Source organism: Prunus avium, chromosome 4 (assembly GCF_965620075.1).
Source record: "Prunus avium chromosome 4, drPruAviu1.hap1.1, whole genome shotgun sequence".
NCBI lineage: Eukaryota > Viridiplantae > Streptophyta > Magnoliopsida > Rosales > Rosaceae > Prunus > Prunus avium.
In genome coordinates this window covers 31,226,981-31,242,714 of record NC_142287.1, presented here as the reverse complement: position 1 = coordinate 31,242,714, position 15,734 = coordinate 31,226,981, and the positions used below count along the sequence as shown (strand labels likewise).

At 43.3% G+C, this 15,734-nt stretch overlaps 2 protein-coding genes across 2 annotated transcripts; both read right to left on the bottom strand.

Annotated features, from left to right (window-relative positions):
• Positions 1-3,727: 3,727 nt before the first annotated feature.
• Positions 3,728-4,993, bottom strand: LOC148295228 (uncharacterized). Its single transcript, XM_088252431.1, has one exon. The coding sequence runs from the start codon at positions 4,991-4,993 to the stop codon at positions 3,728-3,730; it is 1,266 nt and encodes a 421-aa protein (XP_088108557.1).
• Positions 4,994-9,270: 4,277 nt separating this feature from the next.
• Positions 9,271-13,962, bottom strand: LOC110761477 (protein ROOT HAIR DEFECTIVE 3 homolog 2-like). The gene is made up of 18 exons (XM_088252199.1): positions 13,798-13,962; positions 13,637-13,703; positions 13,452-13,554; positions 13,017-13,087; positions 12,500-12,563; positions 12,345-12,410; positions 12,184-12,231; positions 12,044-12,106; positions 11,882-11,938; positions 11,606-11,758; positions 11,411-11,479; positions 11,204-11,295; positions 11,027-11,108; positions 10,762-10,927; positions 10,569-10,693; positions 10,182-10,447; positions 9,990-10,095; positions 9,271-9,879 (listed from the first exon to the last, which is right to left on the bottom strand). The coding sequence occupies exons 1-18, from the start codon at positions 13,949-13,951 to the stop codon at positions 9,721-9,723; spliced, it is 1,911 nt and encodes a 636-aa protein (XP_088108325.1). The 5' UTR covers positions 13,952-13,962; the 3' UTR covers positions 9,271-9,720.
• Between the last annotated feature and the right edge of the window lie 1,772 nt (positions 13,963-15,734).

Sequence of the window (15,734 nt, the reverse complement as noted above, 5' to 3'; positions counted from 1 at the left end):
CTGCCCATGACCAGGAAGATCGGAATGCCGAGGCCTGAGCTACTCGACATTTTGTAATTTTATTTTGTCTGATTGCCGTTGGCAAAATTTCTGGACGCCTTAATGCCGAGGGCATTTTTTATTCAAGTTATTATTATTTTTATTTTACTTGAATTTTACCCATACTCGTTACTGCCGTAGGCTAATAACTGTTTTTAGGATAACTACCGATTGGGCCGTTGGCCACTTAGGAATTTGTTTGCTTTGGATTTAGCCCAAGTGTCTCCACTATCGGTAGACAAAACCAAAGGAACAAGGCCCCATTAGCGTTTCGTTCATAGAGATGCCGTGGGCAAGTCTAGGGTACCATATAGGTTTGTAGTCTATGCGCGATGAGAATACCGTAGGTAATTCTGGGGCATTGTACTGCCGTAAGCTAAGTTGGAATCGGCAGTAAGCATGTAGCGGTGTAGCTTTTAATTGCCGTAGGCAATGTTACAGTGGCTCATTTTGGTGAGCCCTACCGAAACAATTTTTTGAACGAATACCGCTAGGATATGACGTTCTGAATACGTGGAACTGGATAATCTCGTTTTATATATATATGCCGTGGGCAAAAATACAAATTCCTCCCTGCCGTTGGCTAGGGGGCTTTATTTAAAATAACTCTTGAGATGGTCCACATTCCATGGGTGACCAAGGGTCTTCCCATCTGTGCCTCGGAGTCTGTAAGTACCGGACCGTAGGATGCCGATGACTTCGTAGGGTCCTTCCCAAGAAGGTCCGAGGGTTCCTTCCACTGGGTTTTTGGTTGCAAGCGAAACCTTGCGCATAACCCAGTCCCCGATTCTGAAAGAACGCGGTTTGACCCTTGAGTCGTAATACCGAGAGACGCGTTGTTTGTAAGCTTCGTTCCGAAGATTTGCTACCGTTCGTCGTTCCTCGATTAAATCCAGGCTCAACGCGAGTGCTGCCTCGTTAGCCTTCGGCTCGAAGCTTTCCGTTCGGTAAGAAGACTCACCGATCTCAACTGGGACAACGGCTTCTGAGCCGAATGCAAGGCTGAAGGGAGTTTCCCCTGTGGAGGTTCGGTAGGATGTTCGTATGGCCCACAGAGCTTCGAGAAGCTTCTCCGGCCAAGCGCCCTTGGCACTGTTGAGTTGCCGTTTCAAGAGTTTCTTGATGATTTTATTTACGGCCTCTACCTGGCCGTTCGATTGTGGGTGAGCTGGCGAGGCGAAGAACAGGTTGATTTTGAGGCGAGTGCAGAACTGCCTGAAGAGCTCCGAATCGAACTGTCTGCCGTTATCAGTGATGATGGCGTAGGGGATGCCGAAGCGGCAACAGATATTGGTCCAGTCAAACTCTTCGACCCTCTGTTCGGTTCATTTTTACACATGATTTTTCATGTTATTCACCTATTATTTTGAGTTAGTTCTTGACATTTTATAGCTTTTTACTTCCTTTTTGTGTTTTCTTAGATTTTACCTTGGTTAGAATGAAAATGAGCTAAAAGTGCATTATTGGTTATAAATTCTGATTTTGTTCATTTTCGTAGGTCAACTTCTTGGCCTTGGATCAGCATGCTCCAATGCTCGGATGAGGTGAAGAGCTTCATGAAACTTGTTCCAATGGATGTTAACTACAACATATCCAAATTTGAGCTCCATTGGACAAGTTTAGCCTATCCAACTGATCCTATATGTTACAGCAGCTCTGGAATTCCGATTTTGGCCAGCTTTCACCTCCTTTGTGTCATCTTAATTTCTTGTTACCATAACTCTTGGTAACAAGGAATTACCTTTGTAAAAGAGATATTTTCTGAAGCATTTGGCATCTTTGTGAAGTCAAGGCTTCATCATGACAAAGGGGACAAGGGCAAAGGCTTTAGAGGAAAGAATGAGTTTTATATTAAAAGTGTGAGTTGGAAATGATGGGAAAAGGAGCAAAGGGAGTGCAATATGAAGTGGGAGAGTTTTTGAACGGGGGGAATCAATTCATTCTATGATTCTAGACATAGAGAGCAGGTTTTGGAGCTGGGAGCTAAGCAAGGAGAGGTGCAGCCAAGCAGGAGGAAAAGGAAGACTTCCACCATTGAAGACCTTGAGCTTCCATCACTTACAAAATCTGTAAACTCTTTCTAGTTATATTTCGAATTTGTGTTTGAAATGATTATGAGGAACTAAACTCCATAGCTAGGGCTTAGGTTGAAGCCCTAAACATGATTACCTTATTGTTTTGATACTTGAGTGTATGAATTTCTAGACATTGTTGATGAACTCCAATTCACCAAATTAATCTATCCTTGATGTGTGTTTTTCCTTGGTTGGCCATCTTTGAAAGCATGCTTCTTGAGATTGTTGGGATTATGTGTATCTTCATGTTTTCCTAAGCAATAAATGGATGAATTAGAACCATCCATGTGAATTGGTTTCTTGAATACCTAATGTAAACACCATGCTATTAGGATTCTTGTGATGTTCATATTCTCTTTGAACTTAATGGGTTCTCCTTGTAATTGAATCGAAGTACGAACCATACCTAGGTTCGATTATGGGGAGGGCACAAGTAGTGTAGCACGAACCATGCACTTTACGTATATTAGAGAGAATCAATGCGTCTTGAGCCACGACCCATGGTCTTGATTGCGAACATCTTCATTAACACGTTTAGAGTTCATCACTTGAGTATCCATGAACATAGGTAGAATTGTTTAGGGTGGATTCCGAAACCCTAGTGTTTGTTACATTTTGATTCCACTCTTTGATAATTCATCTTTGCCACTCTCATTTAATTTCAAAGTCCATTTACTTTCATGCAATAGAAATAGCTCACTTCAACCAAACCAAACCCCCCCCCCCCCCAATGTGTGTGTGAGTTGCGTGTTCGACACGTTATGTGTCTTTGTTACTGAATTTTATTTGTTTCTGTAATTGTTTTGGACCGCGTTGTGTTCTTCCATTTTCTGTGCTAAATCCAACCGTATAAAGAACGTGAATTTTGGACGTACGGTTGGAAAGTTATAGGCAAAACACTGGACAGAGGTCGAAACTGAAAAACAGAGAAAACGACTCTGTGTAAAAACGACCGGTCGCTTTTACCTGACGACCGGTCGCTCATCACGCCAAATTTGAGTTTCGACTCTGCCCAAAAACGACCGGTCGCTTTTACCTTACGACCGGTCGCAATACACTGTTCACGCACTATTTTAGCACTGAAAAAGTGGTGATAAAATGGTGATAGAAAATGCTGTTTGTGTTTTTCTTTAGTTTTCTTGTGTTGTTTCATTTCTTTTACACTTCTTTACTTATTTTTAGTTTTCATTTTGCATTTGTGCATTCGTGGTGTGTCAAGTAAGTGTTCTCTACGTACTCAAATTAGAACTTATAGGAAGCCGACAAGTTCTTCGTGGGATCGACCCCGTACTTACACAATCTATACTTCATTAGATTCGTGCACTTGCGGGTATTTTTTAATTGGTTGTTTGCACATTAATTTGTGTCCTTTTAGGAATGCAACACCCTCGCTGCCGTTATGGTGGCTAGAGCTTCAACCTCAACCCATTTCGTGAAGTAGTCTACGGCAACAATTGCATACTTAACCTGTCCCTTGCCCTGTGGCATTGGACCGATCAGGTCGAGCCCCCATTGGGCGAACGGCCATGGACTTACGATCGATGTGAGGGGTTCGGCAGGCAGGTGGGGAATATTGCCGAACCGTTGGCATTTATCGCATTTCTTCACCATTGCTATTGCATCTCGATGGCATCTCGATGCATTGACGGCCAATAGTATCCCTGTCGGAAGGCCTTGTGGGCCAGGGATTTAGAGCCGGAATGATCGCCGCAGACACCACTGTGGATCTCCCGAAGGACATATTCGCCCTGCTCTTCGGTGATACATTTCATGTAGGGGGTCGAGTAGCCACGTTTGTACAGAATGTCGTTGTTGACAATGTACCTTGTCGATCGGTAACGCAGCTGTCTGGCCTTGGCCTTGTCTGCAGGTAGGGTGCCGTTCGTTAGGTAAGCATGAATAGGCAACATCCATGTGTTGTTGTACTCTATCGCGCAGATCTCGGCAATGGATGTGCTTGGAAGTGTCAGTATCTCGACGGGGATCTTTCGGCCCACCTTGTCGTTGATTGCCGAAGCCAGTCTAGCGAGGGCATCGGCATGACTGTTCTCGTTTCTAGGTATCTGCCGAATTTCATACGCCTGGAATTTGTTTAGCAGCTGGTGTGCTGCCGTGAGGTATGCCGTCATTGACGCGTCCTTTGCTGCGAAATCGGCAGTCACCTGGTTCACTATTAGCTGCGAGTCGCTGTAGATGCTGATCTGAATTGCCCCCATGCTTCTGGCGAGCCGTAGGCCGGCCAAAAGCACCTCGTATTCGGCTTCGTTGTTGGACGTTCGGAAGCCAAACCTGATGGCATATTCAATTTTGGCTCCATCGGGAGCGGTGAGTACCAGACCAGCTCCGCATCCTTGTTGGTTTGCCGAACCGTCAACGTGCAGGATCCAGAAGGGAGTTGACTGGTTGAGACGACTGCCGTTCGGTAGGCCTTCCTGTGGAGGGGTTTTTTCAGGTTCTGAAGCCTCCGAAGGTGTCAGTTCAGCGATGAAGTCTGCTACGGCTTGTCCTTTTTCGGCAGGCCTGGGTTTGAACTGCACGTCGAATTCTCCTAGCTCGATCGCCCATTTCACCAGCCTTCCGGATGTTTCTGGTTTTTGAAAAACTTGCCGAAGGGGCTGGTTTGTCAGAACGATGATGGTGTGGGCCTGAAAATAGGGCCTCAACCGCCGGGCAGAAACGACCAGAGCTAAAGCCAGCTGCTCGAGTGGGGGGTACCGAGACTCTGACCCCTGAAGGGCCTTACTGACGTAGAAGATCGGCAGCTCTGCCTTCTCTGGGATCCGTATCAGTACTGAGCTGACGGCAGTGCTGAATACCGATAGATATAGAGAGAGTGTTTCTCCAGGAAGGGGTTTTGACAGTAGCGGTGCTCGGCCCATATAGTCATTCAAGTCTTGAAACGCCTTATCGCATTCGGCAGTTCACTCTATATGGTGTTTGCCCCTTTTCAAGGTTTTGAAGAACGGTGCACACTTGTCTGTGGCTTTGGAGATGAAGCGAGTGAGGGCTACCACTCGTCCGGTAAGGCTCTGGATGTCCTTCTGTGTCTTCGGCACCTCCATGTCGATTATGGCCTTGATTTTATCGGGATTTGCCTCAATACCTCTCTGGCTGATCATGAAACCGAGGAATCTCCCGGAAGATACGACGAAGGCGCACTTCGTCAGGTTGAGTCTCATTCGGTAACCCTTCAAGATGCCAAACATGAGCGATAGGTTTTTTAGGTGCTCGCCTGCCGTTCGACTTTTTACTAGCATGTCATCCATGTAGACCTCCATGGTGCTGCCGATCTGCTCAGCGAAGATTCGGTTGACCAGTCTCTGATAGGTTGCCCCCGAATTCTTCAAGCCGAACGGCATGACGTTATAGCAATACAGGCCTTTGTCGGTTATGAACGCCGTGTGTTCGCTGTCGGCAGGGTGCATGATGATCTGGTTATATCCAGAGTATGCGTCCATGAAGCTGAGCAGCTCGTGACCGGCAGTGGCGTCAACCAGCTGATCGATGCGTGGCAACGGGAAGCTATCCTTCGGACAGGCCTTATTGAGGTCGGTATAGTCCTGGCACATTTGCCATCCGCCCTTTGCCTTCCGAACCATGACTGAGTTCGCCAGCCATTCTGGGTATATGGCCTCCCGTATGAAGCCAATGGTCATGAGTTTGTCCACTTCGTTCTTCATGGCCTCATACCGTTCGGCGTCATAGGATCGGCGCTTTTGCCTGACCGGTTTGAATGTTGGCGAGATGCTCAGCTTGTGGCTGATGATGTCAGGGGATATGCCTGGCATGTCGTTGTAGGACCAAGCAAAGACTTCTGAGTTCTGCCGAAGGAACTGGATGAATTCGGCATGGAGGGTGGCGTTCAGCATGGTACCGATTCTTACACACCGGTCCGGTTGGCGCTCGTCCAGCGCCACCGTTTCGAGATCTTCGGCAGGTTGTGCCACCGAAGTGGGCGTCTCCTCCCTTGGATCGTCCACTGGTTCATTGCCGTTCGGCAAGTCTGCGACCGTGAAGGTTTCCTTTTGCTTGTGCGGAGCTGCCGATTTCAACGCTGTGGCGTAGCAGTTCCGAGCGCTCAATTGATCGCCCCTGATTGCCCCCATGCCGTAGCAGGTTGGGAACTTCATGAGTAGCATGTGGGGGGACAAGTGGGCCTTTATTGCCGTGAGCGCCGTTCGGCCGACAATAACGTTGTACGCCGTAGGACAGTCTACCACAAGGAACTGGTCGTAGACCATGGTCCTTCGTGGGGCTGTGCCGAAGGCGATTGGCAAGCTGACACTGCCGATTGGCTGGACCAGGTCTCCTGAAAAGCTAAGGAGAGGCGAGAGTTGCCGATTGACCTGGCTGTCATCTATCCCGAGTTCTTTGAATGCATCGGCGAAGACGACGTTTACCGAACTCCCATTGTCGATCAGGATTCGTCCGACATCGAACTCGGCAATGTCGGCTTGGATGATCATAGGGTCGTTATGTGGGTAGATGATTCCTTCCTCTTCTTCCTCGGAGAAGGTGATGGGTTCCCACATGACCTTCTGCATCTTTGTGTGGCGGCTACTTTCAATGCCGAGGACTTGGGGGTACTGTGCCGCCCTGACGTACTGCTTTATCGACCGGTTAGATGCTCCGGCAAGGGTTAGGCCTCCGCTGATCGGGCTGATCATGTTGATCTGCCGATTAGCGTTCGGGACTGGCGCCTGCTGGGGCCTGGCTATGTATTGATCCAGTTTGCCTTCCCGAATTAACCGTTCAACGATTTTTCGCAAACTTATGCAGTCCTCGGTATTGTGGCTATTCTGCTGATGGTATCGGCAGAATTTCCCTGTATCCCTGCCGTCCTGCCGATTAATCTTTCTAAACGATGGCTTCGGGATTATCTCTTTTTCGTTCATCAGCACGGCCTCGTAGGAGGTGTTGAGCAGGGTGAACACCTCCGTCCCCTGGTTATGTGCCGTTAGTGGGGCTCGGTAGTTGTCCCTGCCGTACCTGCTCTTGTTTTTCTTGGAATGCCCCCTTTGGGAGCTTCCGGCGTCTTTGTGCTTGTGGCTTTCGAGGTGTCCGGCAGTTTGTGATGCCGGAGCGAACGGCGATGCCTGAGCCGCAGAGGAACGCTGTACGGGTTCGCTCTGCAGAGCCGTGGGCTCGGCCCTCGAGTTGAAGTATTCAGCTTTGGCGTGGATTGCCGCTTGTTTCATGAGTTCATCGTACGTGCGCCAATTGCTGCTGTGTACCAGATACCGGAAGTGTGAGGACCGTAGGCCACTCTTGAAGGCGCCGTAGGCTGCCCTGTCATCGGTATCCGGACATCTTGAGTATTCATGGCTGAATCGTGCGGCATATTCACGCAATGGTTCGTCATCTCTCTGCCGGATGGTATACAGGTCATCGGCAGAGTACAGTCTGTCCGTGTGAATCATGAAGTGGTTCAGGAAGATTTGCTTCAGCTCGTCGAAGGAATCGACCGTCCCTAGTTCCAAACGGTAGAACCAATTCAGAGCTGCTTCTGTGAGTGAGGAAGGGAACAGAAGGCACAGGCCTTCGTCGCTTAGCCCTCGGCACCCCACTGCCGATTGGAAAGAATGAAGGTGCGTCAGTGGATCCTCCACCCCTGTGTAAGGGGTTATGCGTAGGGGCTGTACGTCCATATCCTGCCGTGAGTGCCTTATGCGCTCGGTGAAGGGTCCCGGCCGGAGCCTTCCCCAGTCCGGCTCCTAAGAGCGAGTTCGATCGTCTTCCATTTTCTGTACCCTCTGAAGGAGGAGGCGAATGACAGGGTCCCTGTCCGGTATCTCCTCTGCAATCTGGTGTGCCGATCGCTGCTGGGATCTAACAAGATTGACCTCAGAGAACTTCGTCGGGGTTGCCGAACGGTAGGACAATGACCGGTTTGCAGAAGGGACGTACTCTTGGTCAGACTCTGCCGTGGATTCCAGGACCGGTATCCTCCGTATCAGAGACTTCCTCCCCATGTTTCTCAGTCGGGGATCGTCCAGGCGGGCGTTGATCCTGATCGGCGATTCTTGCCGTTCGGTGTGTCGTTCGGATTCCCGTTCCAACAACCTATGGCGGTAATCGGAATAAACCTTCTTCGGCACATGGGGCTTATTTTTGGGTGCCGGGACCACCAATTGTTTAGATGGCGCAGGCGCAGGCGTTGCCTTTGCTGCCCTCTTGCCCTTCTTCTGCCGACGGGGGGTCTGTAGGCTTTCGGACGATCGATCTGTCGACATGTTTTGCGTTTGCTGCTGGTTTAGCAGCAGTTGTGTTTCTTCCACTCTGGTCGAGAGGAGATTATTGTGTTCTTGCATCCTAGCCATGTCCTGCCGAAGGGACACAACTTGGGCTAAAAGCTCCGCGTTTTCGGCGGATTGGATCACAGGGGGATTAGTTGCTGGTGTGTAGGGGGCTGGCGCAGGGCTAACCCCGCTTGGCATGCCGAACGGCATCCCCTCTCGTGGTACGAACGTAGTTTTTTCAGTGGTCCCCATATGTTCGGGATAAAGGGTCGATTTTATCGAATTCCCACAGACGGCGCCAAACTGTTGACGCCAAAAAGTGGTTCTTTGACTTAGAGGGTCAACTTAGTAATTTTATGCCTTCGGTATCCTTGATGCCTCGGTAGCCTGCGCAATCTGCAATATGAGTAAACGCACGGTAAGACCTGGGGCACCGGTGTGGTACCGGCCGAAGGCTCTCCGATGCTTAAGTAAGTTCGGGAATAGAAAGTTCAACTGACAGATCAATAGGCTTGTATGCCGTAAGTTCTGATTACCTCTATTTTGGGATTGTTGGCCTCCTTTTATAGGTCTTGGGAGGTGTGCATTTTGTTGATTATTTCGATGTGGGACTGTGAGCGTCGCTTGGGAGCGTGCCACGTGTCCCAGGAGAGGGCATTGCCCTAATGGAGAGATCGGTAGGTAAAGTGCCGAGGGCGCCTCTGACCAAGCCCAGTTTTCTCCACGTGTCTTGCCCTTATTGGCTGTTTATTTCGGGTGTAAACAATCTATTTTTCACATCTTTATTCAGAAATAATCCTTGCAAATAATTTTACAAATTGAAAATCATTAAGGCATCTAATTAAGATCAACAAAATCAATGAACATGGTGCTTTAAAAAAGTACTTAAATTTCAATATTTTAATTAAGTGGTCAAATGATATCGTATTCAAGTAATTTTTTTTTGTAGAGATGATCTTTGAATGAATATCTACAAAATAGATGATTTGAATCAGTGAAATACAATGCGGAATGGGCCCTACATGTCATTTTGAACACATTGCATGCACACACACAAAGCTAAAGACTAAATTACTGAATTTAAATCTAAGAGAGAAAAGAGACATCATAAAATATACCGGCACTAAAGTAGGTAGAATCTCTATGAACTTTTCCCACAACGACTTGCACCGCACTGGTGTAATTAAGGTATCCTTTGTAGAGACCTAGTAATTCAGAGTTAATTCTTAATAATTTTAGCAAAACCAGTTTGACAATAGAAAATGATATATATAGAGAGCTAGCAGAGATTAAATAATTAGTACCCCTTTCCAAGTGTTTGAGCAAGTGTTTGAGGCAAGAGGATCTTCAGGGGCTTTTTTAAATTTTTAAATTTTTTCCATTAGAGAAGAAAAGAGACTTTTTTCAATATTATTGGGCGTCCCATCATTATCCAAGCGAATGTCAGCCATACTTTTTTCAATTTTATTGAGCGTCACATCATTATCCAAGCGAATGGCAGCCATAACCAATAAAACATTGAGAGACTGCATCAAAGATATAAAGTAAAATCAATAAGTCGCTAAATTAAGTATCATTTAACGGCAAAATATAGATAAATGTTATACTTCCATTGACAAAAGTTTCGAGTGATTACAGCAGAGCAGGCGTCCTTGATAGCAGCTTTATTTACTTTCTTTTTTGTCCTAGGATTTTTCTCACTTTCATTAACCTCGGTAGCAGCTCGGAAGACTATTTCAAACCTGGAAAAATGTTAACAGAAAAAACAATCATAAGCAACCGAAACGATAAGGCAAAAAAAGAAAGAATTTATTGACAAGTTAACTACCGGTGTTTCATGAGCTCCAAAATTTGATCCTCAGTCTTGTCTCTTACTATTTTCTCCACCACATTTCTTGCATGGGCCCTTAAGTCTTGTTCCATTTTGGCAATTGATTCGTTGTCCACATTAAAAGCAACTATTTCAGTTGACAACGTTGATACCGCCTTTTTAGTCTGATCATGAAGAATGGATCTTATTGAAGCCCAGACGTCTTCTCCACCATCTTCAAGAAGAGCCTCAACCTGTTTTGTTAAAGATGTAGAAAGTTGTTTCTGAAAGCAAAAGAAGAAAAAAAAAAAAAGTTATAAGTGCATTAAACAATTTAATTAATAATAAATATAATGAACCTAAACTTAATAAAAATAAATGACCATCAAAACTTTAATACATTACCTCACACTTATCTTTCAACTCCGATAACTTTACATCATGAACACGTAATGCATGTGCATCTATATCACAAACAAGTTTTTTTCGAATGCTTGAAGTATCCCAATTTGCATTCTGTATAGTGGCATCTGCAAGTATATGAATTGTTAGCAGGGATACAAATTTGAAGTGTCCGATACATATATACTGCCATTACCTTTACACCATTGGTCAAACTCACGCACGGAAGACTCAATACATGATGCGCTAACAGATGAATCAAATGATCCTTCTTTTAAGGACTTGTCCAGTCTCACTCTGAACTCTTCAAGTATTTTAGAACATAGGTGTCCAAGCATGGTAGTGTAGGTAGCATGGACAGACTGTAATTAGTTCAAAGGAGAGTAAAAATTTTCATTAATAACAATTATTTATTATAATAAAAAGAAACAAAGGGTAAATTGTTTTGTGAGTAGCCATACATCCAATGCTTTCAACTCCAGCAGCAGTTTCTTTGTTTTGTTCCTTACACCTTCGTCGAAGTACATGGTCTCCTTGTCATATCTATGACGCATAAGACATACCAAAAATGTCAGAACAAGAAACAATATAAAACTTGGGACTAAACACAAATTGACGCACATATACATAGAACTTACGCAGAAAGATAGGTGTTTAGAATTGAGGTAAGCTTTTCACCAAAACCTGGTACCGGACTAGTTTTAGCAGCTTCTATCCATGCCAACCAATCCTAAATCAAGTTCATTCAAGTTAACTTATGACCAAACAAAAGACCTTTTTCATCGGGCTAGAAGTACAGAAGCACATGATGAGAAGAATGGAGATAAACTACGGGTTACACATACCTTGTTTTCCATCAGCTGCTTGAATATCTCATCGGCAATCTCTCCACACCGAACGGTGGCAACCATAACCTAATTAATTCAACATATATATGTGTATCTATATGTTATATATGCATATATATGGGAAGCGAGAAGTGAAGACCAAATTGAGATCATATTTTGTAATGGAAAAAGAAGATCAACTAATTAACAAACCTTGTGATTAGGAAGATCCAGGTCCCTGTTCTGTTTGATTTCATTCCATATGTCCTGTGCACTATGAGAAAATGCTGAGGCTGGAATTCTATCACTATTAGCAAGGCCTCCTTGAGAAATATAGCTAGGGAATCGTTGCCTCAGTTGACCAACCTGCATGATACACCCCATAAGATATTCACTGGTACATAAGAAGGAGACAAAACAAAATTTGTAACTTCCCGTATAATTTTTGGATACAATGAATTGCTTTCTGTGGTATTGTAGAGGGGTTACCTCCTCCATAAATTTCTCCTTTTGATGCTTATAATGGGACAAAGCAACTACTTGTACCTTCATGCCCCAAAGATTGTTATAATCAGACAGGATATTAAGCTTTCACTAATGTGAATATTATAAATTGCATATGCTTTCGGAGAGAAATGAAAGAGATCTCACGTTAAAAATGTCATTGAGCAAGGTACTTTCATGGGCTTGTGGCTTCGGAACTCCATCCCATATCTGCAGAATTTATAAGATAAAGAGTACGTAGAGCTTTGCATATATATAATATAATAACTATAAGCAACTACTTGTACCTTGTGCATATCTTTCTCTAGATTATTCTTCAGCAATTCAAACGGGGTCTAAACAAACGAACGGCCACAAACAAGAAAGAATTAATTAATATTTAATATGCATGGGTTGAGTAAAAATATGGGTCTATTTTCTCGTAGACAAACAGTATGCCCAGCCAGACCTCTGATTTATCGCGTATGACGAACAGTAAGGTCCTTTTATGAGGGCTGAATATGCGCATCATCACCTGCATCCGTACATTAAGAAACAAGAAGGTGTGTAATTAAACGACAACGAATTCATGCAAAACGTGGTTGTTTATATAATATATAGTACCTCAAAAACGGTTCTTAGTAAAGGTTTGTTGGCAGCGTTCTCTCTACCAATATCGGTGCACCACCTGCGCATAAAATCAAATATACAATTCATATATCTAAAAAAGCCAAAATTTGAAGTTAAATTACTTGTATTTGTAGATTAATTCACTGATCTCTCACATAATTTGTTGTTATGAGCGCACGTGTATACTATTACCTACACCTACCAACTTTAGTCTAACTGTCTAAGTCTAAGAAGGAATTGATGTTTTCAATATTAGAAAGAAGAGATTCCACATTCAAATTCGCTGCATGACTACTTACTCAAACATTCAGTGACCCAAACTAACACCAGCTTTTTCTTGCCAAAACAAACGGCAATAGATACCTACTACCTACGTGCATGTGCCAATCCTATCACCTTAACTAATTTACCAAATTAATTAAGGTATCCCATTTATCTGGTAGTTACTTACTAAACAAAGTAAATAAGATGAAGTATACTTCCCGAAAAAAATAATAATAATTATACATACATATTTATTATCACAACGTCCGAAATTGCAAGCGCAAATAGGGCGCTTTGCTTCTCGAATGCAGTATCATCCTGAAAATAATAGAATTGCAGGAGAAGTATATATGAAGAGTGAGTAAATTATCTGAGAATTTTAACATATAGTTACTAGAAGAAAAACTTTACCCAATAAATTTTTATTCCTCGGATGCTTTTTTTTTAAACTTTCTTTTTCAGTGACTAAGGGAGGGAGATTATACACCGGGAACTTGATGATGAGGTGCCAGTTAAATGAACTAAATCTGTTGGTTAATAATGATAATACGTAGTTGGTAAGTATATATATATAGAGAGTCTTCTCAAACTGTGAATCTGGGCCACACGCGTGACTCAACAGAAACCTAACTAGACAAGTTTACATCTCTGGCAATTTACCAAAAAAGCTGAATATATATACCTGGCCTCTCTCGCTGCCATCAGTACCCTCCAAATCCATGGCGATGGTGCAAGGCTGAATGCCAACACATTTGGCTAGCCAAACACCCTTGGTTGTTTGGTTCCTGGAACGTAGGAAACATATAAATTAACCTTTACTTGTGTCGAAAGCAAAGAAATAAATTGCAAACAGAATTAACTACTAACCTTCCCTGGTATGCATTCATCTCCCTGAAGTTAGTGTGGAAGAGATGGTTCATTAAAGTGCTCTTTCCTGTTCATAGGCAATTAACCCACTCAAAATTAAACAAGATCATAACCAAACTGTGTGATTGAAGTAATTAATACTAAAAGGCTTAATGATTTACCGCTACTCTGAGGACCCATGATGGCAACGACGGCATAGGAGAGCCCATAGTCAGCAAGCTTCACTTTCTTTGCGAAGTGGTCGAACCCAGCAGCTTTGAATATGCCGCTGCTGTCGATGAGTTGTATGTCACAGCAATCTTCCTTCATCGCCATCTCTAAGTATAGGGAAGAAGAGAGAGAGAGAGAGAGAGAGAATCTGTGTACGTAATATTCTTGACACAGTTTACATATATTTATAGATAGGCTTTTCTGTAATTATGTATAACCTTGTGTAAATATATCACTCTTCAGCTTCAGACAAACGTGTAGAAAAAATTATGGGTTCAGTGGTTTGAAATTGTCACTTTGTGTGGAAATTAAAGGCTGAGACTTGAGATCTATTTGATTGCGTCAGATTTTTGGACAATGTCACGAATTATATAAATTATAATAGGGCCCTCTTGAGAAGAATTTCCTTTTTTTTTTTCAAGAAATTTGTTTATTTGTGGGGCTTCAAACTATCTATTTTATTTGTGGGGCTTCAAACCAAGTGATGATTGTGCCAATATTCCACCGAAAGCGTGCAAGCGATCATCCACCATGTTTGCAGTACGAACGGATATGGGTAAAAACTTCTCTAGTAATCTATGGCATCATACTCTTGGTGTCTTTTTTTCAACAGATGTGGGTTTTGGAAATGTTTGCTAAAAATAAATATCGCATACGAAAGTGAAAGACGAGATAGACTACGTACAGAGAAAATATTAGTGCAATTTGGCAAGTCGATTGCCATTGCCTTCTTCGATAAGCAGGACCAAGTGTAGACTATTCATTAATTTCATGGAATTTTAATTATATTTAGTATTGATCTGAGGCACTAACCCTTTTTGTCAAAAAGTCGTTGGACCGACCGACCGAGAAAGATGGAATTGACACGGGGGATATACAAGAAAAGAAGGAATATTGAGACTTCTTCGTGATGAGTTAAGGGCTGAACAAGTTAAGTTAGGTTAAGTAATTTTAATACTTTTTTGGGGCTTTCAATATGAATTTTCAATTTTGAGTTTTTTGTTTTTGTTTTTTGGTTTTTTTGAGAAAAGGCGATAGTATTTATTGAATACGGAATGTAACAAATACAAAAATGGGGCTATGTCTTCAGGTATTGGGCGAGTGTCTCTACTCTACTGGGTTTGTACGTCAAGCTAACAAAGCAGCCGTACCCGCTCAACCGCAAGCGGGAGCAGGAGCCTTACCTTCGGTAGAGTGCACCCCCCAAGCCTTACGTCCACCATGTTTGTAGTACGATGGATATGGGTAAAAACTTCTCTAGTGATCTATGGCATCATACTCTTGGTGTCTTTTTCTCAACGGGATGTGGGTTTTGGAAATGTATGCTAAAAATAGATATCGCATACGAAAGTGAAAGGCAATATTAGTGCAATTTGGCAAGTCTATTGCCATTGCCTTCTCCGATAAGCATCCTGTGGAGCAAGTGTAGGCTATTAATTAATTTCCGGGAATCTTAATTAAAATTAGTACTGATGAGAGGCATTAACCCTTTTTCTCAAAAGGGCCCTCTTGATCGGATGTGCTCTCACTTTGCATTCCGAGTTTAAATGTCTATTTCCATAGTTTAGATTAGATTAAAGTAGAATATTATTTGAATAAAAAAATAGTAAAGCCATTTTGAGAATAATTTACATTTTTTTCCAAGAAATTTGGTTGATTTGTGTTACTCCAGTTTTTGGCCCAATTTTTCAACTGTCTATTTTATGTGCCTCAATTCAACTTGCCAAAGAAAAGAATATTATTTAAATCGAAAACCATTTTAAAAGACTTACTTGAAACCTTGAGCTCGTCTACTTCATTTTACCACATATAGATAGATGTTTCAATGATTTTTGGTATATGAATACTTTTGCAAAGAAGATATTTAAATAAATAGGTGAAAAATAAT